Below are 26,654 nucleotides of genomic sequence, written 5' to 3'. Positions count from 1 at the left end.
AAACCTGACTCTGTATGACAAATTTTTGGAGGTTCTCGCCCAGCCTCAGTAATCTAGTTTCTTGCTGGGAGGTGGGGCAGCCCCATTTATAAATAGGGGGTGGAGCTGACAATAGCCAGGCAGTCGGCTCTGGAGATTCACCCTCCCTACCCTCCCTTTGTTTAATATTTCTTGTTTGCAGGTTAACTTTTTTCTTCCTTTAGTGAGTGCTGCTACGGTCTTTGACTGGTTGCTGTTGAAGGACCAGGAAGAAATTTTCCTGCATTGGCAGGTTTTGTCTTCCCTGCAGTAATTCGTCACAACTTTGGCGGTTATGGCCTTGGGTGGAATCCTTTAGTCTTTTCTTCCCTATATGGGGGGGGCATGAAGTAGTGACTCACCCCCCTGTGGTGGTGATTCCAGGGTCCCCCTCTTAAAGGGGTTATATATATTGGTGTCACTGGCCATACACTGAAAGGTCATCAATAAACTACCTTGCGTTCGGGGATATGGGCTTGGCTGCCTGCTACACTTACGTCTTGCAGAGACCCCCATATCCCATTTACCCTGATGAGCCCCAGTTCCCCCTGGCTGCGGGGCTGGGAGCGATACATGCCCAAGGCCTAAGCCAAGGTTTTCCTACATTTGGAAGTTTAATGAAGTTGTGGCCTAATTTTAATTCCGTATAACGTTGTCAGAGTCTGTATAACTTCCTTATGATCCCTGGGGGCTGGGGCTGGTCATGCAATAAGATGCTAGTCTAAAAGAGCATCCCTCTTAGCAAAGCCATCTCTGTAAACTAGCGAGAGAACCTCCCATGCAAAGAATCAGAGGGCAGGGGGAGAACAAAAGGAAGGAGGAAGGAAGGAAGGAAGGAAGGAAGGAAGGAAGGAAGGAAGGAAGGAGAAGAAAGAAAGAAAGAAAGAAAGAAAGAAAGAAAGAAAGAAAGAAAGATAGATTTGCTGGGATCTTGCTGAGACCACCCTGTAGACTATCTTCTTGCAACTCATCTGTGGTTACTTCATTTATCTATTAAGACTTATGTATCCTGATTTTTATTTGAAAATCCAGTAAGTGGCTAACAAAGATAGGAACCCACAAAACTATTAAAAACGCACAACATAATCAGAATAATGTCAAAATCAACAACGAGCAACACAGTGATAGGTGCTGCACGGCATGCTGCTTTTGTGTTCACATGTGTGACTTTGACACACACAAGAGAGACCAGCTGCCTCCACCCCCAGCTTCTGAGACCCAGAAAACTTCTGGTACCCAAGAAAAAGATTCTTGCATTTTACTGTGGAAGCAAAATAACCAGATTTTAAAAGGCATCTCCAGAAATCTTCCCAGAGACGGGAGAAAGATAAAAGAGATGCTAAAATAAAGAAAATAAAAATAGTGATAAATGAGGCATCCCCAACCACAAGGAAACAAAAGGAAGAGGCGGTGCCTCAGAAAGGAGCTGCAGATTCCATTTCTGTAAAGTAGTAAACTGTCCCAGTAATGAATTGTTCAACATATTCCAGTAAAATCTTGTGCACAGCACTTTCCAGGAATTCAGTGTTCCTGTCAGCGCAGATGTTCCTTTAATGTGTTCCCTCTTTTTTTCGTTGTTGTTGTTTTGTTACCAGAAATTATGGACCATCCTTGGTAAACAGAGTGCCATAGGAAGTATGCAGTCTCATGCCCTCGACTGCTATTTAGTCGTCTTATGAGCACACAAAAAAGAAAAGAATGAATGAAAGGAAATACTAGCCTTATTACACCCCTTATTTAACCCATACTGGCCTTCAGAGGGCAATAAAAGTGTTTTCGTAAGAGAATAAGCAGCAGAGAGCAGGATATCCATGGTAAATCACTACATGTTGTAAAATGCTCCACTCCCTGTTATGCCTAGATCTTTTCTGGGAATACAGAAGTGGCAGAAATTTTTACACATAGCGTTTAAGTAAAGAGAGAATCTATTTGTGGTAACTTACTGTTTATAGATCTTTGTGGGTTCCACACACACAACATTAGTGTGTGCTAGACTGTACATTTCTTTAAAAAAGGAAGTTAGTGTTTTTTTCAGAAGCAGTATTTAAAATGCATGGAGTGCAATCCAGATAAACTTATGCATGTTTAAGATGCACAGTTTTCAGCAGGAGAAGATTTCAGCACATGTTTAATGTTATGTACTGAAGTTCTCACCCTGGGCCAGCAGGGGGATACTGTAGATAGTTATGCAAATAAGGGATCGAAAGTGATGTTCAGTGATTGGATAGTTTTAGAAAATTGTTACTGTTACGTTGTACTGGAGCTCTATATAAGCAGGCTGACTGAACCCTTCAGTTCAGTTCTGTTCTGGCCTGTGAATAAACAAGAGCTGTTTGAAGAATCGCTATGTCATCTGATATGTTCACCCACAACTTAACATTTAACCCTCCCAATAAAATTGGCGGGTATCTTATCTGCCCTCAGTCTCCTCTTCTCCTGGCTGAGCATCCTCAAGCATTCCTCATAAGACTTTGTTTCCAGACCCTTGATCATTTTGGTTGCCCTCCTCTGTACATGGTCCAGCTTGTCAGTATCCTTCTTAAATTGTGGTGCCCAGAACTGGACACAGGACTCCTGGTGGGATCTGACCAAGGCAGAATAGAGCAGTATTCTTTCTTCCCTTGATCTGGACGCTAGACTTCAGTTGACACGAAAGTGTCATGGGTACAGCCTGGAAAAATCTGGAGATTACTAGACTTTCAAGCCTACAAAATGGTAGGGAATCCTAACTGTGTATGGGTTATACTGGTTTGGGGGTTTTCTTTGCCGGTTTGGTCTTTGGTACTGGTGTGTTGTTATAAAGAAGGTGTAACTATTCTGAAGCACATAAAAAGTTTTTTAAAGCCTGGTTCCATATTTCAAAAGTTACCTTGAAATCTTAGGCCTTGGAATTCTCTCAGAGGAGAAGTAAGTTTGATGGCACCCACAAACTTTGGGTGGTTTCCAAACTAAATAAAAAATTGTGGACTTCCGAAGTTTCAACAGTGTCATAACCAGGGGAAAGGACCTCAATTTTTGAAGTGTGTGTGTGTGTTTGTGTGTAAGTAAGTGTGTAATCTGACTGTCTAGGCTGAAGAAACTTGTTACCTTCACAAGCATGAATAGGTATTGCAATGGTATCTAGAAATGTTAGTGTCTCGAGGTTTTATAAGTGACATGATTTTTGCATGCTTCCTGCAAGACACAGGCTGTCTTTTGTCCATGTACCAAATTATAAAGCAGACTTTTATTAATCAACATCGACAATAACAGCTGCTGGTCTTTTGCCCTCTGCAGTGTTTGTCGTGCTCGGAAGTGGGAATGCACAGAAAATGTCTGTGACGGTACCTGCTCAGTCATTGGCACATCTCATTACTTGACCTTTGATGGACTGAAGTACAGGTTTCCAGGGAACTGTCAGTATGTGCTAGTTCAGGTAAGAGTGGGGGCAGAATGCAGTTCTTGGAGATGAGGGTGGCGGCGGCTGAGAGAATGCTAAGGGTTAGAGATATGTAAAACTACCATGGAAACCTATGGACACTCTTTTGGCTTCCTTCAACATTCTTCAGAATTTTTGCGTGTCGAGGTCCCCAGGGCCACCCCAATAACTCACACATCACACAGAAATTTTTGTTTAAGGTTTTTGGCATAATTTTGGCCACAACTTTATTAAAATACAAAAATGTGAGTGGTTGCTTAGGCATTGGTTGTGATTATCTGCCCCCACCATGGGGGACAGACTGACATTCTGCACGATGCGAAAGTCAGAATAGGGTAATACACTTGGGGCTAGCTAAGGAGCAGGGAACCTGCCCTCAGCCCTCCCCAAATGCAGCCAGGAGCTCTTGCAGTGGCCCGAGCGCCCTTGACAGGGTGGACAAGCAATAGCTAGCCCCCGATCCTTTAACGGAATCCCTTGCAGCAGCAGCATTAGGGGGGCAGGCACAGCCAATCCATGCCCCTCAACCAACCAAACCATAAACCAATGCCTAACCGCAACCTTACAAGTTGTGACGATTTGCTACGCAGTAGGCAAAAAGCAAATGGCCCCAGCCAATCAGCCAGATGGACAAAATTCCTACTGGGCCCCTGCCCCAAGAGCAGACGACTCCATGACAGGCATAGCAAGGTCAAAGCAAACAACCCTAAATATAGGGAGGGGGAGGGGCAATCCGATGCACGGGCGAAAAGAGGAAGCCCTGGCCTCGTGCAAAGAGTTTAAGCATTTCTGGCTGTCAATCAACAAATGGCAACATTAACTTCTTCCCAACGACAAGGGAAGCCCAATCGCATCAGTGGCCAACGATCAATTAGCCTGCCCCCAACTTTGGAGTGTCCTGGCGGCCCCCCACCGCAACACGTACTCTCCATGAAGGAGAACATGCTTTACCAGAGAGGAAACCCTCAAAGTCACTTTAGATTGTATATATTTGATGACAACTTTAAATCAAGAGTGTGATTTCACAGTCTGGCATTGGAGAAGAGCCTACCATTGTCTCATCAACAGGCCGTAGGCCTGGGTAGGGTCACAACAGGCCATGTCCAATAGGGTCAAAGCTCACTGCCCTCCAAGCTGGTGCAAACAGTGAAGCAAGCATAGCCAGAAGGTTCCTAAGACGTTGAGTAGCAAGTGAGGCAGATCAAACATACCTGCCAAGTTGTCACAGTGATGGTTCACTTTTAATCTGGTGAGGGATACCTCACAGTTTTTGTTCTGGGCTCTGGAGGCACAGTGAGAAGTACAGCTGTTTCCAAGTTTCTCCAAAGCCCAGCATGATATTATCACTCTTCTCCAAAGCCTGGAGAAAGATGAGAGATTTCTGGGATATTGTGCTGGGGTCCAAAGGCACTTTCTAGCAAGCTTTCTCACTTGAGTTCTGAAGGTTAGTATAGTGTCACAGATGAGAACCCCACCTGCAATTAGGGGAAAGGGCAGAGTTGGTGGCAACTGTAAAGTTTTGCTGAGTATCAAGGCCAGACAAAACTGATGGACCCCTGGATAGAGTTGCAGAGCTGTATTCCACTGCCTGGGACACGATGATGCTATGAGAAACAGGAGAGAGAGAAATAGGTTGTCCTGTAGCAATCTTTGCATGCTGACAGTTGGGTAAGTCCCTTTCAGAATCAGTGGGACTCATCCATCTATAAATGCATACAAGATTCTGAAAGGAAAACATTTTACATTAAATTAGTTTTTTAATCACTATGCCCAGGTCCAATTCATGTGCTCCACAGCAGCCTAAAAGCCAGGTCTGGTGGTATAGTGCTGTGCAGTGCTGTAACTGTATGGACCTAAATTGGCTTTGTCCATTAGTGGGTGGATGTTTTGCATTCGCACATAGATTGCAGCAGTGATGTGTGAATGGAGGCATCAGAGAGAGGAGACGCATGCAAGTGCACATGGATATGATCAAGTTCCACAGCTGATTTTTTAATTAGAGCCCAAAGTGCAGAGAAAAAGATCTCAGGTTATTGTTCTGAAATCTCAAGATACTCAGATTTTAATGGTAAACCCTACACTTGTGATCTTTATTATTTATTTAATAACATTCGTATAACACAATTGTCAATAAAACCTCAGGTAATCTGTGTGTGCGACGCGGGTGGCGCTGTGGTACCACTTAGCCATGGGCTTGCTAATCAGAAGGTCAGCAGTTCAAATCCCCACGACGGGGTGAGCTCCCGTTGCTCGGTCCCTGCTCCTGCCAACCTAGCAGTTCGAAAGCACGTCAAAGTGCAAGTAGATAAATAGGTACCGCTCCAGCGGGAAGGTAAACAGCATTTCCGTGCACTGCTCTGATTTCACCAGAAGCGGCTTAGTCATGCTGGCCAAATGACCCAGAAGCTGTACGCCGGCTCCCTCGGCCAGTAAAGCGAGATGAGCGCCGCAACCCCAGAGTCGGTCACGACTGGACCTAATGGTCAGGGGTCCCTTTACCTTTAATCTGTGTGCATGTTCACAACATCTGTCGTCAATGCCACTTCCCTTTCTTAAAGGATTACTGCGATGGTAGTGATGATTCTGGAACCTTCCGAGTACTCATTGCCAATGAGGGATGTAGCTTCACAGGAGAGACATGCACTAAAAGGATTAGCATTCTCTTTGACAGTGGAGTGATTGAGCTGTACAACGGAGATGTAAGTATGAGCCCCTTATCTTTACTTCAGTCCCCTTGTAGAGGAGCAAGCCTTATAATGCTTTTCTAAAAAGTCTGGACCAAGAACATTTGACTTGATTAATATGCTACTCTATGACCAGACTGCATAGCTCAGTTGGTTAGAGTGTGGTGCTGATAACGCCAAGGTTGCAGGTTTGATCCCCGTAAGGGACAGCTGCATATTCCTGCATTGCAGGGGGTTGGACTAGAACAGGGGGTCAGCAAACTTTAGTGGCACGCCGGTGGCGCTGTGGGTTAAACCACAGAGCCTAGGACTTGCTGATCAGAAGGTTGGCAGTTCGAATCCCTGCGACGGGGTGAGCTCCCGTTGCTCGGTCCCTGCTTCTGCCCACCTAGCAGTTCAAAAGCACGTCAAAGTGCAAGTAGATAAATAAGTACCGCTCTGGCGGGAAGGTAAACGGCGTTTCCGTGCGCTGCTCTGGTTCGCCAGAAGCGGCTTAGTCATGCTGGCCACACGACCTGGAAGCTGTACGCCAGCTCCCTTGGCCAATAAAGCGAGATGAGTGCCACAACCCCAGAGTCAGCCACGACTGGACCTAATGGTCAGGGGTCCCTTTACCTTTACTATGATCTCAGTGGTGTCATGTTTAAAAGCAAGGCATTCCATATTTCTGACTTTGCAGTGGGGCAGGAATTTCTGGGCTTGTTCACACTTCCGCTTGTCCCATGCTTAGAAAGCATGGGTCTGAGTGGTTTTCCATTTGCCCCATGGAAAACCTGCTCTTTAGCACTGAATCAGAGCAAACACCAATCTGGGGAAAACTCAATTGATGCATGCTCTGATTCAGCAGTAAAGATCTGGCTTCCGGCGGGGAGGGAGTAGCAAGACAAGCGGGAGTCTGGATGAGCCCTCTGAAGCTCTTGGTGGATAAAGAGAGCAACCAATTTAGGTTTACTAACAGAGAATCTCGGCTCTGCAAGGTTTCCTTTAAAGCAGAGCTTCTGCATATTAGACCAAGAACTTGTTTTCTGTGTTGGTGCTCGTGGGTGCCTTAAATGCGTCAAAAATTCCCGCCTGCTCTCCCACCCACCAAGATAATCTGTGTTAACCAGTTGTGGTGACAGTAATCATTTCCAAAGAGCAGGTCCTGTTGTTAAGGCACACTTGAGCCCCACTGTCTTTTGTTATTCAGAAAGTAAATTCAGATTTCGTGGCAGAAGAAAACTCTAACTGCTGGCACTCCTTTAAACCGTTTCTACTGCATTGCAGTGGTCTGGAAACCTCGAATATGACAAGAGAGGATAGTTAAGGGAGGCTGGATTCTTACATATCCAGCAAAGTGCCTCCTTCTTCCTTGCATTTAAAATAGCAACATCAAACAAATGAAGATCATGGCCACTGGGCCCATCACCTCCTGGCAAATAGAAGGGGAAGAAATGGAGGCAGTGAGAGATTTTACTTTCTTGGGCTCCGTGATCTCTGCAGATGGTGACAGCAGTCACGAAATTAAAAGACGCCTGCTTCTTGGGAGAAAGGCGATGACAAACCTAGACAGCATCTTAAAAAGCAGAGACATCACCTTGCCAACAAAGGTCCGTATAGTTAAAGCTATGGTTTTCCCAGTAGTGATGTATGGAAGTGAGAGCTGGACCATAAAGAAGGCTGATCGCCGAAGAATTGATGCTTTTGAATTTTGGTGTTGGAGGAGACTCTTGAGAGTCCCGTGGACTGCAAGAAGATCAAACCTCTCCATTCTGAAGGAAATCAGCCCTGAGTGCTCACTGGAAGGACAGATCCTGAAGCTGAGGCTCCAATACTTTGGCCACCTCATGAGAAGAGAAGACTCCCTGGAAAAGACCCTGATGTTGGGAAAGATGGAGGGCACAAGGAGAAGGGGACGACAGAGGACAAGGTGGTTGGACAGTGTTCTTGAAGCTACCAGCATGAGTCTGACCAAACTGCGGGAGGCAGTGGAAGACAGGAGTTCCTGGCGTGCTCTGGTCCAGGGGGTCACAAAGAGTCGGACATGACTAAACGACTAAACAACAACAGTTGTGCCTTGGAAGTCAAACGGAATCTGTTGGACTTCCAAAACATTCAGAAGTACAGTCTCTGATTGGCTGCAGGAAGCTCCTGAAGCCAATCAGAAGCCCCGGAAGCCCCATTGGACGTTTGGGTTCCAAAGAACGTTTGCAAACTGGAACACTCACTTCCAGGTTTGCGGTGTTCGGGAGCCAAAACGTTTGACTCGCAAGGTTTTCGGGATCCAAGGTACGACTGTACTGGTGCTTCCTTGAAGGGGCTCCAGTCCTATCTCACACTTCCCCAAGCCGAGAACTTTAGGACAGATCTGGCCAAAATAGTCACCAGATTCTTTCCCAACAAATTCAGGGGTGAGGAGAAAAGACTGATGGGAAAAAGGCATACCTTTCAAGAGAAGGCAAAATCCAGGAGGCAAGAGACTTCAGATATTTAGCCCTCTGTTAAAAGCAAATCTTGGGTTGACCAGGAAAAATAAGAATTCTGTAGATGGCCCTGTTGCTCTTCCCTCCTTTCAACCGCATGTTATGCAAAGGAAATCAGAGGGTCCGCCCCACTTTGCATTTCCCCTCACACAGAAAAAGGAAGAACAAAAGACCGAGCCCCCTTCCAGAGGGCAGAGTTCAGCTGTTTGTCTTGGGCATTGTAACAGCCAGGAATGTCGCTGCATTCATCCTTCACAGATCTCCAGTGTGTTATAGAATTACCATTACCTAAACTTCCGAAAGTGCTGTATTATCCCTGGAATACTAGAGCTTTGCAAACATTTTTTTGCAGTGAAATCTGAAGGCACACAATGCTTCTTTGTTTTGGGGTTTGAACATACAAAGAGTGGTTGCCACCATTTTTTTCCCCCATTCAAAGATTTGATTTTTAAGTTGCACTGGGGGGGGGGGGAAGCACTTCTGTTTATTTGAAGACACAAACAATTCAGTTTTTAAAAAAGCTCAAATGAATTTGCACCAACAAAGGGAACAATATTTTAAAACACATAAACTAGCAGTTTGCTGGCCTGGATAACTCTGTTCCTCTGCCTCAGGACACACCGGCCTTTAAGTGGCAGAGAGAAGCTAACTATTATTATTATTATTATTATTATTATTATTATTAATAATAATAATACCCCAGGCTCAGGGCAGCTAACACCTTCCGGCCTCTTCCTTATCCTCTGTTAAAGTTAAAGAACAGAGATTTACCAGTTAGGCACATGGAGGGGGAACACTATGTGTTTGTGTGTGTGTGTGTGTGTGTGAGAGAGAGAGAGAGAGAGAGAGAGAGAGAGAGAGAGAGAGGAGAGAGAGAGAGAGAGAAACAATAGAGATTTAGAAAACTATGAATTCTGTGAGTAAAATTTACAGATGTTTCACTCTCAAAACCAGCCAGTCAAGTGACAGCCAACAGGTTTATGCAAGAAATCAGAAAGTATTTCTTTGTGCAATTAACACATGGAACTCATCATTTGTGGATGTCGTGATGCCCATTAACTTTGATTTTTTAAAAAATTCAAAAGCACATCACAAATTCATGGAGAAGTCTATAGACACCTATCAGCTTTACACCTGGGTGTTACCTGAGATAAGAAGGAAATAACTGCCTCCACTGAGCTCTTTCTGAAGGCTCCTCAGAGGCATCTGGCTAGTGAAGACGAGTGGCCGAATTCTGCACTGAACCAACCTTGCTCTTCTCACCCAGGCTGCTGCTGCTGTACATCTGCACCATGAACATTGGTTCAGCCAGAAGCAGATCCAACATAAATTTTCCTCTCCTTCTGGGATAGCTGGATGAGCGATCCAACAGGAGCCATGACTTGCTCCTAGAAAAGTTGCATGAGCTGCAATCCTATACCTACTTACCTCTGAGTAAACATGCATAGGTTGCAGTGCAGAACAAATTTTTGCATGGTGTGGCACTTGATGATGGGCACTATGGACCTAGATAATGACTGGATTCTTAACTGAGTTCGGTCTAACAGGATATTTTTGAAGCAGAAGAGGGGGAAAGTATCTTCAATCTGCTTGATGGAAAGAGTTACTAAGAGCTTCTAGGTTGTGGTTCGTGGACCCGATCCCCGCTTTGTGGAATAAAGACACACGGACACAGTGTATAAGGTTAATGGGCAAGAAAAGGCCACAACTTTATTGATTACAGCAAGTGAGAAGGTATTGGCTTAGGCATTGGACCACGAAAGATTGACTCCACCCACTCGGAGAGGGGTGAGCCTAAAGGGGGTTTATTCACCAGTAGGTGGAGCCTGTTGATGCTAATACAACTATAAGCTCTCCCCTGATGTCACTGAGGGTCGTGCCATGGTCCCCCGCCACACAGGCATCGGACAGGATCCACGACCGCCAGATTCCTTTAATGGAATACCCAAATTTGAAGGGGTAGGCGATGGCCACACCTAGCCCTTCCGCACACCAACAACACATTCCAATGCCTAACCGCCAAATACCACGAAAGTTGTGACGATTGCTATGAGGTAGGCGAAAAAACCCAAAAGCCTAATGCCAGTTAGAAAAATTCCTACCAGGCCTCCTGGGCAACCTGGGCGACCAACCAAAGGTCCAAAGCAAGGTCAAGCAAAAAGCTAAGCCCTGAGCCCTAAGGGAGTGGTGGGTGGGTGACTCGCGACGAGAAGGTGAAAAGTGAGGCAGAATGGCTGGCATAGCGGTATCTTAATCCGCAAACCATGCCCTCTCCAAGCCGTCCAGTTGGGCGCTTACCTGTGGGCGTGGTGCGCCAGCCGGGTGAGTGGGGCAGGGGGCATAACGCCCCCGGCGTGACGCTGAAATCGCGTCCCGCCCAAAACACCTCCCCTCCGTGAGGAGGAGAGGCTCTACTGCAGAGCTGAACTAAAACTGTGTCTATGCTCCTCCTTCCTGTGTGCTTGTTGCACATCTTTAAACCTCAATGCTAGTAAACTTTGCTACTCCCTTTAGCCAACAGTGAAACAAATTCAAACTTACTTTATTTAAAATATTTCTAAACTGCCCTTCGTCCAAGGATTTTAGGGCAGTGTACAATAAACCTGAGGAAAACTTCACTGATACTTGATAAATAGTTATTGCAAGACCCCAGAAATGTCCTGTACACTCTTCTCACTACTGATCCTATAAAGGCTGTCCCCTGTAATGTCTTACCACTTAGGGAAGTGGGAAAGCATAAAGCATGTAAGAGACCTAGGCTGAGCTGGTCCTTTGCCAGTGGCGCCAGCATTTTTGGGTCTGTGGAGACGGCAGGATCCCCCACAAGCCCACAGCGTTGAACGCAAGTGCCAGTCACTGGTGGTGCTCCTGCGATTGTGTATGGAAGTAACCTATAGCTCCATTGCTGAAGTTTCTATATATATCTTTTCTGATGAAGGTAAACATCTTGACACCTCCTAGAGAAGAAGTCAACTTTGAAGTCTTGAAGTCTGGGCGTTACTACATCTTGTTGCTGGGTGGAGGAGGAATTGCTCTCACTTGGGATCGAGACATGGGCCTTACGGTTATTCTGAAAGAGAATTATAAAGTAAGTCCACTCTGGTTTATTTCGAAATAAGTGTGTGTGTGTGTTTATGCCAGCCACTCTGCGTTTTCTCACTGATGCCCACAAGGTGGCTTAAACAGTACAGACCAATCAAATGTACAGCATTCCCAGAACAGAATGCTTCTGAGTATACATTTTCCCAATCAACTGACACCATTCGGACAGGAGAAAGGAAGAGAGTGATAGAGGCAGGGCAAGGCACCATCAGGGACTGATGGAGGTAAACTTGTGCTGCATCTGACAGAACACAGGATAGAGAGGGTGGCAACATGAGAATGGGCTTTTTCTCAGGTGACTCCCCATTGTGGAATGCTCTCTCCAGAGAGACTCACCTGGCACCTTCGTTACATATCTTTAGGTACAAAAACCTTCCTAACTAATTAGGAATCTAATTTAACAATCTGTGGCCTTTTGAATGGTGGTGATGGGGTGTTTTTGTTTGTTATTATGATACGCATTTTATGTTTTTATATTCTAAACTCCCCTGTGATCCTTGGATGAAGGACGGGTATAGACATTTAGTAAATAATAGTAATAATAATAATATAATATAATAGTGCAAAAATCATTTTTATTGAATAAATGTATGCTATTGTGGTTTGTTTATTTTCAAGGATAAAGTATGTGGTCTGTGTGGCAATTTTGATGGTATCCAAAACAATGACTTGACCAGCAGCAAAAACCAGCTTGAAGTGGATCCAAGTGACTTTGGGAATTCCTGGAAAGTTAATTCACAGTGTGCTGATGTCACAAAGGTATTGTTGGTGTGAACAGAATGGGAAGGGGGCAGAATCACCTGTCCACACTTCCACTTTTAAAATCTCTAGATAGATAGGGCTAGTGAATGGTCTGGATGTGCTTAATGTTCTAGGATTTGTGTGTGGCCCTGATCCTTGCCTCATGGGTATGACTTGGAGAATTGTCTAAGCCTCCCTAACACCTTTCAACAAAAAATCCAATCAAAGAATAATAAATAATTACGAAGACAAAATAAGTACATGGTGACGGTTCTGATGCGTTTGCCTTGAAGTTTGCATCAACCATGATTTTATTGTTGGAGATTAAGCTAAAGTACTTATGATTGTGAGTCTGGTAAAAATAGTAATAATTAATAATAATAATAATAATTTTTATTTATATCCCGCCCTCGCCGGCCAAAGCTGGGCTCAGAGCGGCTAACATCATACAAGTAAGACAATGAATAAAAACAAGTGATCAATAAATTAAGATACACCCCACAATTAATTCAAACAATGAAGTCTTCTAAGGCTTCAGTATGAAATTAAAAACTGAGTTGTGAACATTATACACAATAGTATATGGCCGGATGCTGAGAAGCTGGTTTTTCATGGTTTCCAGTTTGTTATCTATATTTGGAGGTCCCTATGGCACTGTGGTGTAAACCACTGAGCCTTGGGCTTGCCGATCGGAAGGTTCAAATCCCCATGATGGAGTGAGCTCCCGTTGCTCGGTCCCTGCTCCTGCCAACCTAGCAGTTTGAAAGCACATCAAAGTGCAAGTAGATAAATAGGTGGGAAGGTAAACGGCGTTTCCTTGCGCTGCTCTGGTTTCGCCAGAACGACTTAATCATGCTGGCCACATGACCCGGAAAAACTGCCTGCGGACAAACACCAGCTCCCTCGGCCAGTAAAGCGAGATGAGCGCCGCAATCCCAGAGTCGTTTGTGACTGGACTTAACTGTCAGGGGTCCTTTACCTTTTTATTTATAGCAGATTCTGCTATCACGGTTTTCAGATGTGCTTCTTAACTTACCTATTTCCCTTTTTGTATGTACGCTTGTTAAAATTATGAATATAGAACAGGGTGCAAGAACTGCACAGCTACTTCCACATGCCCAACCATAAACTGCTCAGCTTGCCATTTTCATAAAGAAACGAAATGTCAGATATTAAGATCTGTCCCTGTCTGTTTATTGTGATCCAGTTGTGACTTCCTAGATTGGATAATCACCGTTGTCGCTACATATAGGCTAAAGAAATAAGCAGATGAATGTTAAGTAGTCACATATGTTATAGTAATAACAACATGTCAATATTGCTTCCCTTTGTTAAGCTTTCTCAGGGACAGAGCTTGGCATCTTCATTGTGCAATGGTAATGTGGTGAAGCAAGTGATGGTGGAAACGTCTTGCAACGTCCTGAACAGCAATACCTTCAAAGAGTGTAAAAAATTGGTAAGAAGCTTCTTATCCAGTTCTCATTTTCTCTTTTGCCGGCTTCATTACCCGGACAAATATTTAGCAGCAGCAGCAGCAGCATTCCCCCCCCCCCAGCTGTCAACTTACAGATTTGAAAATAAGGGACCAGCAGCCTCAAAAATAAGGGATCAGCAGCCAAAATAAGGGATTTTCCCAGCACAGGTATGTTCAGCTTCTGAGCCCCTCCGAGCCAAAGGCAGAAAGCCCAGCCAACAGCCAAATGAAGCTTCAAGCGGTGGTTCCCACAGCGCAGCAACCCGGCAAAGGGGATGCAGCAAGGAAAACCACCGTCACCTCTCCGCTGGGAAGCGCTGAGCAAAGGCGAGTCCCCAGGCAACGCAGCTGATTTGATTGGCACAAGGCATGCAAGCTCCACCCCCCAGTTGTTCTTAGACTCCTTATTGGGTGAGCAACGCAGCCAAGCAACACAGTTGGAGCCTCCCTCCTCCCTGGCCAGCAGGGAGGGAGAGCAGCTGCTTCCTTTGAAACCCGGGAAATTTAAGGGACATCATCAATAAGGGACAGCAGTGGGACATGGCGCTGGGATAAGGGACTTTCCCGCCAAATAAGGGACAGTTGACAGCTATGCCCCCCAATAATCCTTCATCCTATTTGCTGTGGGATCTAAGGGCTAAACTAGACATGGTGCCCATGACAACATTGTATGCTTAGTCGTGTTCTACTGCATTTGCAGATCATGAGGATGTGTTTTTTTGTGTGGATGTAGGAGAGGAGAGTTGAATTCTCCTTTCTTCCCTCCATTGTCCAAGGCCCTTTCCTCCCAGTCTAGCTCACTTTCCATTATTAGACTCAGGAACACCCAGAAAATGGAGTTTGGACAAATCATCATAGAAAGTAAGGTGGAAGCCACTCGGTTTACTTTGTTTGCTTTGTTTTAATTTTGAGATGATTAAAGCTGCCTTGAACTTATGGAAAGGTAAGTTTCCAATATTTTATGAAGAAATAGAAGAAACATGTTGTTGCAAAGAACAAGCAAATAAGAAGAATTCCTCAATACAAGAAAGAAACGAGTTGCTGCCGAGGGTTATCGGATAATCAATGTTGACCATCATTTTTTATACCAAATTAGGGCCTGTATATGGGATGCAGGTGGTGCTGTGTGTTAAACCACAGAGCCTAGGACTTGCTGATCAGGAGGTTGGTGGTTCAAATCCCCGCGACGGGGTGAGCTCCCGTTGCTCGGTCCCTGCTCCTGCCAACCTAGCATTTCGAAAGCACGTCAAAGTGCAAGTAGATAAATAGGTACCGCTCTGGCGGGAAGGTAAATGGCGTTTCCGTGCGCTGCTCTGGTTCTCCAGAAGCGGCTTAGTCATGCTGGCCACATGACCCGGAAGCTGTACGCCGGCTCCCTTGGCCAATAAAGCGAGATGAGCGCCGCAACCCCAGAGTCAGTCACGACTAGACCTAATGGTCAGGGGTCCCTTTACCTATATGGTTGAGTTTGGCCATCTTGATAACAGGGAATGGCTGTTCAGGCTCCCACCTAACACAGAGAGAGACAGAAGCTCTTGCTTGTGAGAAAGGAAGAGCTATCCTGTCAGGCAAGCAATGATACAGGTTTGGAAGCAGACACAGCTCTCAGAAATCATGCTTTGGGAATTCAGCAACAGGGCAAGAAGTGACAAAGATGTCCCAACAAGTTTTCCCCCCTCCCTGCCAGCTTGGCACTCCTACTCACTCAACTCTCCCTCTGCTTATGGGAATGCCGAGATTGCCAGCGTGCACCCCATCGGGCGGGGTGGGTCTGCTGCCACCTGAGAAGGTGCCACCTGGTTCTAGGCAAACAAAGCCCTTCACAGCCCCCACGGAGGCCCTCCACTCCGCAAGGAAGCTTGGCAGGTAAAGACCACATACCAGCTCTGGCTTCCAAAGTAGCTGAAGTTTTGAGGGTTTCGTGAAACAAGCAACATAAACAAGAAAAAGAAGTCCTTCCTTCAGTATAAGGGGAAGGATACACACACACACACACAGATTGCAGTGGGCTGGGGGGGGAGGACACATCTTCTCTTCCCCACTCTATAGAAACCTCCTCTCCCTTCCATGTTGCAGTAAAGCACTCAGCTTTCGAGCTTGCAACCATCTTTGAGCTCCAGCCCTTTACTGTCCTTTTCCTTCCTGCGCCTGTCACTCTCCTCAAGAAAGCTCTCTTGATCAGTTCTACAAGCTTCCTGTTTCAAGACAATTGACGCTCTGGACCAAAACCCTTTATAGCTCTATCTTTTCATTATTAACATGACTTAAATCCTATTACATAGACAAGTTTAGAGTCTGAATTGGAGAGAAGCGCTCTCTCTCTCTCTCTCTCTCTCTCTCTCTCTCTGTGTGTGTGTGTGTAATCCCTGGTTACTCAATACAATGGAAAGCTACTAGCACATTTAATCCATATGACTTTCTTTGTAGGTGGATCCTGAGCCATATGTGGATATCTGCCTGTATGACACCTGTGCTTGTGAATCCATTGGGGATTGCGCTTGCTTCTGTGACGTCCTAGCTGCCTATGCCCATGCCTGTGCACAGAAAGGGGTTGTGGTTCACTGGAGGTCTCCTACTCTATGCCGTAAGTGCTGGAGAGTTGTAGGGGGGGTGGGGAATTGATCATCACAGCATGAGCGATGTGCACATTAAAAGCACTATCATACTATGCTGTCATGGAATAAAGAATCATGGGAACTGGAGTTTGTTAGGGGGGCAGGCAGGGTGCTCTGTGGCAAACACACCACACTTCCCAGGATTCCTTGGGGGAAGCCAGGACTGTTAAACTGTGCAGTGTGGATGTGACCTCAATATGCGGTGCTTCCACTGGCAAAGGTTTCATTTAATCCAAGTCTCTGTTTGTTGCTGTTAATGGGAAATCTATCAAAAAACAAAACCAAGAAATGGTTCTGCAGAATTGAGGCAACTGCGATGTTTTGGTTTGTGCTGAGTTCTCATGTATATACCAGAGTGGCAAAGCCACTCTGGGCATGACTATGGATGACTAGGGCATGACTATGGATGGAACTCACTGGAATTTTTGCATTCAGCTAGGTAGTAATATGTGTAAAAAGAAAGTGAAAGCATGAAAGACAGCCTTTTGTCCACTTTCTGTTGTTGTTGTATTTTAAAGTACTGAATTTGTGTGGATTTTTTAGAATTTCCTAAATATATAGTCAGGCTGAACCCGTGGCATAGAAACAAACCAGATCAAGGTCGCTGAGTCCACCCCTAGATGGAATCTATAGTAGTGTGAAGTGAAGTTTCCAGTTTGAATCTCACTTCTTCCATGAACTCATAACCTCCATCTGCAATATGGTCATAACCGGTGCTGACACATTGCAGGCTTGTTATAAATGGGACCGTGCAAAGCATACTGAATACTCAGAAGCACTATAAGATGTGAAGTCTCGTTGTTACTTCATGGCACAAGCATCCAGTTCTTCTTATTTTTTCTTCATATTTGGTAGCACAAAGTTGTGAAGACATGAACAAGGAAGGAGGAGATGGAGGAGGATACCTGTGTGAGTGGCGATACAACAGCTGTGGCCCTGCCTGTCCAAGAACATGCCAGCACTTGGATCCAGTGGTCTGTCCTGTGAAGTGTGTCGAAGGATGTCATGTGCATTGTCCAACAGGCAAGCATGGTCCTTTTGGTGTGGACGTACTAGCTTAGCTTCTGCAATCAAAAGTGAAAATAAATTTTGTTATCAATCTCTGGTAGGGAAAGGAGGGGATTGGTTTGGAGATTCTTTGGGATTGCCCCTCTCATCAGCAGGAGGAGTCACGCAGATGATCTTGACTTCCTTCCTTACTGTCCACAGCAGGGGTGCCAACTGGAATAAAATATTGAGGGTGGGGCAGGTAAGCCCCACCTCACATAATCAATCACAAAACGCTACACACACACACACACACACACACACACACACACACACACACTCACCATGTGAATGGCAATGCATGTTAACTGAGGGGGGGCTCAAATATTTTATTGGGGGAGGCAAAGGGACCTTGGCCCCTAGGAGTTGGCTCCTATGGTCCCCAGAGCAGGTAGAGATGGGATTGGCTGAGTTGTTCAACTGGACCAATTATGGGTAACTCGATTCCTTCAGAAAGCAGATGTCGGATCCCATCCTTATCATTGGTGCTTGGGAAGTGCAAGCGTAGATTGTTGCTTACTGTTTCTTTTGAAAGCCCAACTTCTAATATTGTTGTGTGGTGTAGTGGTTAAGAGAGCCAGTGTGGTGTAGTGGTTAAGAGCGGTAGTCACGTAATCTGGGGAACCGGGTTCGCGTCTCCGCTCCTCCACATGCAGCTGCTGGGTGACTTTGGACTAGTCACACTTCTCTGAAGTCTCTCAGCCCCACTCACCTCACAGAGTGTTTGTTGTGGGGGGAGGAAGGGAAAGGAGAATGTTAGCCGCTTTGAGACTCCTTAAAGGGAGTGAAAGGCGGGATATCAAATCCAAACTCTTCTTCTTCTTCTTCTGAAACAGGGAAAATACTTGATGAGCTGTCAGAGTCTTGTGTTGATCTTGAAGAATGCCCAGTGTGTGAATTAGACAATCTCCGGATTCCCCATGGGAAGAGGATCATGTTGAACACTGAAGATGTGGAGCTCTGCCGATCTTGGTAAAACAGATGTGTTTTTCTGAGCACGGGGAGCATGAATTTATGCATGCGAATAACCCAGAGCAGTGAATTTCAGTATTGATTTTGCATGAAGGCACAAGTATTTAGTCAAGACTCCGGAAAAGTTTTCTGTTTTGGAGGAAGGACACCAGGTTCTGGATGCTGAATCATTCCTTATATAGTGTTTACTTTACACATCTGAGGGTTGATTTGATGCCTAAAGCCCCTTTTCTGAATGATGATTGCCCTTTGAATTCAGGGAGGAAATGCAAGCCTTGGTTATCAGTGCTGTGAAATCGGATCATTTTAAACATGATATCGTTTGAGAGAAATTGCTCGCCTAGAATCCTATACCAGAGTTTTCCTGCTAATGATTTAACGTGCATGGCAACACACTGCGACTTCTTCCTCCATGAAGTTTTGGAATGTTGTGTACATTTGCCTCACCAGGGATACATCACTGCACGTAGCTGTCACCTAATTTAGATGCCTACGCCACCTGTACAAACAATAGGAAAGCGTTTTTATAGCAAATATCCAAAGAAAATTGGAAGCTTGTAGAATGTCATCCACCAAATATTTGCACCAGGATTAAAATAATAAACTGCAATAGTTCTGCAAATCAGTGTACTCATTCCAATAATTCTTAGCCACAACTGCATTACGTCATCTCCAATGATGTCAGTGGATTATGCGCTGCTATTGTTTCAGAACTTCCAAAGCCTCAGCTCAGTCCTTGTCACATCCAGGATAAGGCAAGACAAAGGCAAAAGCATCACATTCCAGTGGGTGCCCTCAGGGGTTGGTGTGTAGGGGCCCAGCCAGTTAAAGCCTCTTACCAAAACACTACCAACTAGGACATGGGTGCAGAGCAGCCCAATATAGGAACTAAGATCATGAATGGAGAATCAGCCTAGGTTTGACGTGATAACAGAGGCAAGGTCAGGCAGTAGTGTGAGGTCAGCATCAGGCAAGGTGCAGCACAGCTGGGGAACTAGAATCAGGAGCGATAGATCTCTGTTGCTTCCAGCAACTGGAAGCCTCACGAGGGAGACTTTATATGCTGTGGCATCCCTGACCACACCGTAACCACATCTCCTGGTAGAAAAAGTGTTTCAGGGACGCTTAATTCTCTTGATTGTATTGTATTGCATTGTCCTGGTTGCATCAGAATTAAGAAGACGCATTCCCATCCCCCTTCATATCAGTATTGTGCTTATATTTTGGTGGAATAACGGAGCAGCTGAAACAAAACATGGTACTTAAGCATTAAGATAACATCAAACAACCATGCAGAATTCTTTAATGTTACCTTGGCTAGGTTCTAGAATCATAGACTCGTGGAATTGTAGAATCGGAAGGGGTCCTGCGGGTCATCTAGTCCAACCCCCTGAAATTCAAGAAGGTACACGTGGCATATTGTTCCATCAAGATAGAAACCGCCGTTCTTAACTTAGTCTGCTCACTCTTCTTGTGCTCGCTCTTCTGACACTGTTTCAAGATCTGCTTTTTTAACAACTGGAAGAAACAAACTCTTTGAAGATGGCGAGAACAAGGGGAAAATCATGCTTGAGATATATTGAAATGTTGGTGGGTATGAATGTTTTCATAACCAGTTCTGTAGTTTGATGGCCCTAGTATGAAAGTGGGAGAGTCATGACCAGAAGAGTGAGAATGAAGGCCACTTCCAGTTAAGGCCACACTGCAGTAGGGATTTGTGACAACCCAATACACTTGACTTTTATTCAACTCGCATATTGTAATTCTGTTGGTGCAGACAATTATTCTAAATCTTTCCTATGCATATGTTACTAATTCTAGCACAATGACAGTCCAAAGGTGGAGAAAGAAATCAACTCTTTTCCAGTTTACAGTGTCTTCTCTGCCTGGTTGTTTTGAGGCAATCCTTAGTTGCAAAAGTTTTGTGGAGAAATACTGCTATTGTTTCTAATGGTTTATCTTGTTGATTCCGCCCCCCCCCCCCAGCCATTGTGAAGGACGAAACTTGACATGTCATAGATGTGATCCAAAGGAGACAGATGAAATCCTAATGACCACAACTATTGCTCCAGAAGATCAGATAACCTATGAATACTCTTGCAGTAAAATGATGGACCTTGCTTTCTTAGTTGATGGCTCCAATAAGCTTTCTGAGAGTGATTTTGAACAGCTGAAAGCTTTCATAATTGGCATGATGGAAAAACTCCACATCTCCCAGAAAAGAATCCGCCTGGCGATCCTAGAATACCGAACTGGCTCACACATTTACCTTGGCCTCAAAGATATTAAAAAGCCATCTCAAATGAGGAGGATTGTCCAGAATATAAAATACACTGGTGGAGATGTTGCCTCTGCAACTGAAGTACTTAAGTATGTGGTATTCCATGTGTTTGGGAAGGCGCCGCGAACAAACGCTGCCAGAATCGCTGTCTTACTTACAGCGAGCAAGGATCCGAAGAAAATTCAAACGATCTTCCCACTTTTGAAAAAGAAGAAAATCACCGTAATACCAGTCGGGCTTGGACCTCATATCAGCATTGACCAAATTCAATCAATTGAAAGGCAGTCACCTGAGAATAAAGCCTTCATAATGAACAGTGTGCTTGAACTAAGGGAACGTAGGGATGAAATAATTGATTACTTCTGTGGCCTTGTGCCTGAAGTAAGTGCCATGTTGTTTACCACACAGCCCCCTATTGCAACCATCCCCAGTGTCACCGCAGTCCCTGGACTCGGCTGGGAGTTAACCAGAGCTGCCCCAACAACATTTTTAGTTTCTGTTCATAAGGCCATTGACATTGTTTTTTTACTTGAGGGGTCTGACAAAGTTGGCGAGGAGAATTTCAACTTGGTCAAAGAGTTCATCGCCCGCACAATCAGAGAAATGGATATCGGAGAAGAAACCATTCATATCACTATCATCCAGTACTCGTTCACAATCACGGTGGAATATTCCTTCAGGGATAGACAGTCAAAAACTGACCTGATTCAGAAGGTGAGGGAGATCAAGTTCCGTGGAGGGAATGCCACCAACACCGGAAAGGCTCTCAACTTTGTCTCTGAACAAACTATAGCCACAAGCAGAAGGGGGAGAAGGCAAGCTCCACACTTGGTTTACATGGTGACTGCGAATCCTGCCACAGATACCATCACTCGCCCACCCGCTGATGTCAACCTCATTCCCATTGGTATAAACCCTAACGCCAATATCCAGGAACTCAGAGAGTTAAGCCAGCCTCAGGCTCCCATCATCTTAGAGGATTATGACAGACTGATCCAAGAAGGACCTGACTTGATATTAAAAACATGCTGCTCAAAGGAAGGTAATGCCTGTTTTCTTAACTTGGGGTTTTGTTTTGTTTTGAATCTTGAGAGCAAAATTTAATCCATTTTTTTCCTGCTAAACTCTGGAGCCAATAGATTGCATCTTCTCTAATACATTTAGAGGGTTCAGGGTGATAGGATAACACACGCATTGCCATACCATTCCGACCCTACCCCCTTGAGCTGTTGCTTCTGGCTGGTTTTTGTAAAGATTCATCTCTCCATTGTCTTGATCTGCAGACCCAAAGGAGAGCTCGTGTGAGTGGTTTGGTGTAGGGATCCCAAAGAAGGGGGTCAAAAATGCCTGAATGGCCAGGTCTAGTGCTTACCTGTGTGAGCATGGCTACAAATGAGATAGATACAACCAAGCAGTTGGCATGACTTGTCCGTGAGGTGCTAATACATTCAGCATTACTTATATGCATAGGAAGCTATGTAAGCTGGCATCAATAGCCCTATTAACTCACCCCTGGCTTAGAGGCCCCTTCCCAGTCTACTTCCATCACTTAGATCAGGCATAGGCAACCTCGGCCCTCCAGATCTTTTGGGACTACATCATCCCTGACCACTGGTCCTGTTAGCTAGGGATCATGGGAGTTGTAGTACCAAAACATCTGGAGGGCCGAGGCTGCCTATGCCTGACTTAGATAAAGGTAGAAGAAGCTGACAGGCAGCCAGTGTGAGAAGCCTCCCCTCTCCTGACCAGCTGAAGCAAAACTAAGGCTTCAAAGATTCAAAACAGGTGAGCTCATTCTTGCACCAAATGACAATAAGTCCCAGGGTTATCTTGACTGCCAAGACGGCCTTTGCAGGCCTTCTGGAACATTTTCACTGTTTGGTTCTATACTCTCCCTGCAATTTGAAATGGGTTGTGTTTTTTATTGACATGAGGTGACAGCAGGGCCCAAAATCTGAGCATGGTGTGGATTTTAGAGCTATTCTGCAGTTCAGTGTTTCTGTGAGAGGCATGCAGAGATTCTGTACTAGACGAGTTGACAGGGAATGTATTCCCTCAATAATGTTTTTAACCTCTTGTGTTCTCTCTGTGAAATCATGCAGTTGCTTTCTATCAACAGTTGCTTTGTATACATTTTTAAAAAGAATTACAAGCTTTTTCTTTTTATTTTTTAAAAAATCTTTAGAAACCTGCAGCAAACCAATGGATGTCATATTTCTTCTGGATGGGAGCTCGAAGGTTAGCAAATCAGAATTTGAGGAAATGAAACAATTTGTGAAAGCGTTTATTGGGCACAGCAATGTTGGTGAGTACCATATATTTACTCAATCGTTTTAGAAGTTTGGGGTCCATGTTCATTGTATTCGTGAGGAGACTACTGAAGTGGTGAACCAGAAACTCTTTCTGCAAAGAATCTTGATTTGTCATAGACATAAACAGGTATGTGTGTTTAAAAAACAAACAATTGAACTTCTGCAGCAAATGTAGCCAAAGTGCCAGAATTTTCCCACCCCCGATATGGAGGAACCAAAATTCACCTCTGGGAGCTGAGGTCTCCTGCTTTGCCTCAGGAAACAGCACCTATAAACAGTTGAAGGCAAAGTGTAAATGAATTTTTAACATAATTTTAAAATAAGCACTGCAAACAGTAATAATTTTCTTTGTCCCTCTGAGAAATTTGATTATCCTGAAAGAAATTGCAAAAGCAGAAATAGCCAGTGAAGTACTGGGGTGCATTCGCAATTTCATTATTGTTAAGCTTGAGAATGGGAAATTGAAAATAAATTTTGTTCTGCACGTGATGCTGTATGATATTGATTACTATGAAATCATCTTCTTGAAAACTGAGATTTCTGAGGCATTTGTCTCCCCTGCAAATGGTGATAAAATGTTGGGTTGAAAATACATTATTACCGTGTATTGCTACAGATGGATTTTTAAAATATTGTTACAGAAAACAATTATCCAAGTCACAGATAAATTCTTGAGGCTGGTCACAAATGTTAAAGCACAATAAAAAAGGAACGCATTTAAACTACCTGTGACATTCTTGGTTATTTTTACACCAAGCACGCAAACAATTTAATGTTAATTGGAATTCAAATAATTTTAGCTGAAATATTATGTAAAGAAGCTTACAAATGATTACCCGTTAACAGAGTTCTGTACCAGAAATCCCACATATTAGAACTAAATCATGTTCAGAGATGAACAAATCATGGATAAAATCTAAGATATGTGCAGACAAAAGAAGAGATACATATCAAAGTGTGGTTCAGTCTACATAGATCTCCTCACATATCAACCACCCAAGAAAGGTTTTATATTGAAGGATGGGATATACATTTAGGGTGGTATTGACACCTTTGCACCCATGGCAGGGATCTGATCCATTCAAGGCATCCAATAGCAAAGGAGGTGGGAAGGCAAATTTTATCGATTCTCCCCCTTCAACCTCAACCCCAGTGCCGTCTTCCACGCTGCTCAGGAGGTTCCCCAAGTTCTTTTGAGATGATTATCAGGGATATTTAGACAGGTGCGGTGAGAGGGCTGGATTCTGGGTTAAAAACCCATTTCCTCCTTTTTCATTAGTGGATGTCTCGGCTGGATGAAAAGTTCTTCCATGAGCGCAAAAGCACCAGTTGGATTCCACCCTCGTAAAATAAATAATGAGAACAGTTTTACTTAGTAATAATAATATAACAATAATTTATTATTTGTACCCCACCCATCTGGCTGGGTTTTCCCAGCCACTCTGGGCGGCTTCCAACAAAGATTAAAAATACATTAAAATGTCACACATTAAAAACTTCCCCAAACAGGGCTGCCTTCAGATGTCTTCTAAATGTCAGGTAGTTGTTTATCTCTTTGACATCTGGTGGGAGGGCGTTCCACAGGGCGGGTGCCGCTACCCAGAAGGCCCTCTGCCTGGTTCCCTGTAGCTTTGCTTCTCGCAATGAGGGAACCGCCAGAAGGCCCTCGGCGCTGGAGCTCAGCATCTAGGCAGAGCGATGTGGGTTGAGATGCTCCTTCAGGTATACTGGGCCGAGGCCTCCGATTATGGCAATCATCACAGCAAGCTGCACCAGATTTTCTGCTTGTTTGGCACATGCCAAACTCAAGGCAGATGTTGGGCTAGCTCAGACACCTGAATCCACCCAACCAGACACAGCATCTCTTCTTGCACAAAGAAGAAGAGTTTGGATTTGATATCCCACTTTATCACTACCCGAAGAAGTCTCAAACCAGCTAACAATCTCCTTTCCCTTCCTCCCCCACAACAAACACTCTGTGAGGTGAGTGAGCCTGAGAGACTTCAAAGAAGTGCGACTTGCCCAAGGTCACCCAGCAGCTGCATGTGGAGGAGCGGGGAATCAAACCCGGTTCACCAGATTACGAGTCTACCGCTCTTAACCACTACACCACATATACAGCTTTCTATGATTTTTTTCTGACCTTGTTAAAGAGTTACAGATAGGTAGCCGTGTTGGTCTGCCATAGTCAAAACAAAAAAAATTTTTCCCTTCCAGTAGCACCTTAAAGACCAACTAAGTTAGTTCTTGGTATGAGCTTTCGTGTGCATGCACACTTTCGTGTGCATGGTATCTGAAGAAGTGTGCATGCACACGAAAGCTCATACCAAGAACTAACTTAGTTGGTCTTTAAGGTGCTACTGGAAGGGAAAAAATTTTTTTGTCTTGTTAAAGAGGACAGACACTTAGTGGCAGATCAACAAGTTCTTGCTTCCCTGCTAAGCAACTTTGAATTCCTGAGCTGTTTTCAAACCATGAGCTGTTTTCAAATCCAAGGTCTTCTAAAGCAAAGAGAAATGTACTATCCCACTTTATTATAAAGACACATATCAGAAATATAAATTAATCGGCAACTTAGGTTTTAATAACATGCCCGTGTAACAGAATTTTCAACATAAATTGTTTGGTCTGTTTGCATTAGATGTTGCTTAAACCATTCTGCTTTGGTAAAAAAATTATGCAAACCAATATTTGACATATGGGGAAAACTAACATGTTTTAGTAAAAATGAACACTATGACTTCAAAGCAGAGGAGTGTAAATTAGGAAATTCTCAGACAGGGCTTAATCTGCCACAACATGTAACAGCACCATGTTGGTAGTGTCGTGAGAGTGGTCTGTAGCGCTGCAGGCTGCAGATAGGAGCGCCATTTGTCCCCCCTGTAGAAAAACAAACACAAACCATCTGCAAAAATAAAAGTAGTTTGGCAAAGTCAAAGCTTCTAGCCCCCTCTGTTCTCTCCTGTGCTAGTTCGTTGCATGCAGGGGAACATTCAGAAATAACTTCCCCACTTGCATCCTTGCATTCATTCTGTCACCTTAGAACTGTACTTTCTCATTTCATGTGTTGACTGGGCCTGTCACTCAGGTAATTATTTTTCTGGCAGGGTAGATGCATTGACAACTTCAGCCAATATAAGGTGTACAGAGCAAACTGGTTACCAAAAGAACTTTCTTCTGAATGGCAGATCTAAGTTAATCTGGGAACTAGGTGGCCGATTTGTTGTTTAGTCGTTTAGTCATGTCCGACTCTTTGTGACCCCATGGACCAGAGCATGCCAGGCACTCCTGTCTTCCACTGCCTCCCGCAGTTTGGTCAAACTCATGCTGGTAGCTTCGAGAACACTATCCAACCATCTCGTCCTCTGTCGTCCCCTTCTCCTTGTGCCCTCCATCTTTCCCAACATCAGGGTCTTTTCCAGGGAGTCTTCTCTTCTCATGAGGTGGCCAAAGTATTGGAGCCTCAGCTTCACGATCTGTCCTTCCAGTGAGCACTTAGGGCTGATTTCCTTCAGAATGGATAGGTTT

The 26,654-nt window shown here is 44.5% G+C and overlaps 1 protein-coding gene across 1 annotated transcript in view; it reads left to right on the top strand.

Annotated features, from left to right (window-relative positions):
• The window catches only part of VWF (von Willebrand factor), a 165,245-nt gene that overhangs the window by 52,091 nt on the left and 86,500 nt on the right, over positions 1-26,654 (top strand). Inside the window, exons 20-29 of the mRNA XM_083615379.1 lie at positions 3,295-3,433; positions 5,995-6,135; positions 11,521-11,670; positions 12,303-12,443; positions 13,762-13,881; positions 16,327-16,483; positions 17,370-17,537; positions 18,398-18,533; positions 20,520-21,856; positions 23,000-23,119. Coding sequence (XP_083471505.1) covers positions 3,295-3,433; positions 5,995-6,135; positions 11,521-11,670; positions 12,303-12,443; positions 13,762-13,881; positions 16,327-16,483; positions 17,370-17,537; positions 18,398-18,533; positions 20,520-21,856; positions 23,000-23,119 — 2,609 coding nt within the window. The remainder of the gene's footprint in view (positions 1-3,294; positions 3,434-5,994; positions 6,136-11,520; positions 11,671-12,302; positions 12,444-13,761; positions 13,882-16,326; positions 16,484-17,369; positions 17,538-18,397; positions 18,534-20,519; positions 21,857-22,999; positions 23,120-26,654) is intronic.

This window comes from Podarcis filfolensis (assembly GCF_964270895.1).
Source record: "Podarcis filfolensis genome assembly, chromosome: 5".
In the NCBI taxonomy this organism is placed as follows: Eukaryota; Metazoa; Chordata; class Lepidosauria; order Squamata; family Lacertidae; genus Podarcis; species Podarcis filfolensis.
This window is presented reverse-complemented; position numbering and strand designations above follow the sequence as displayed.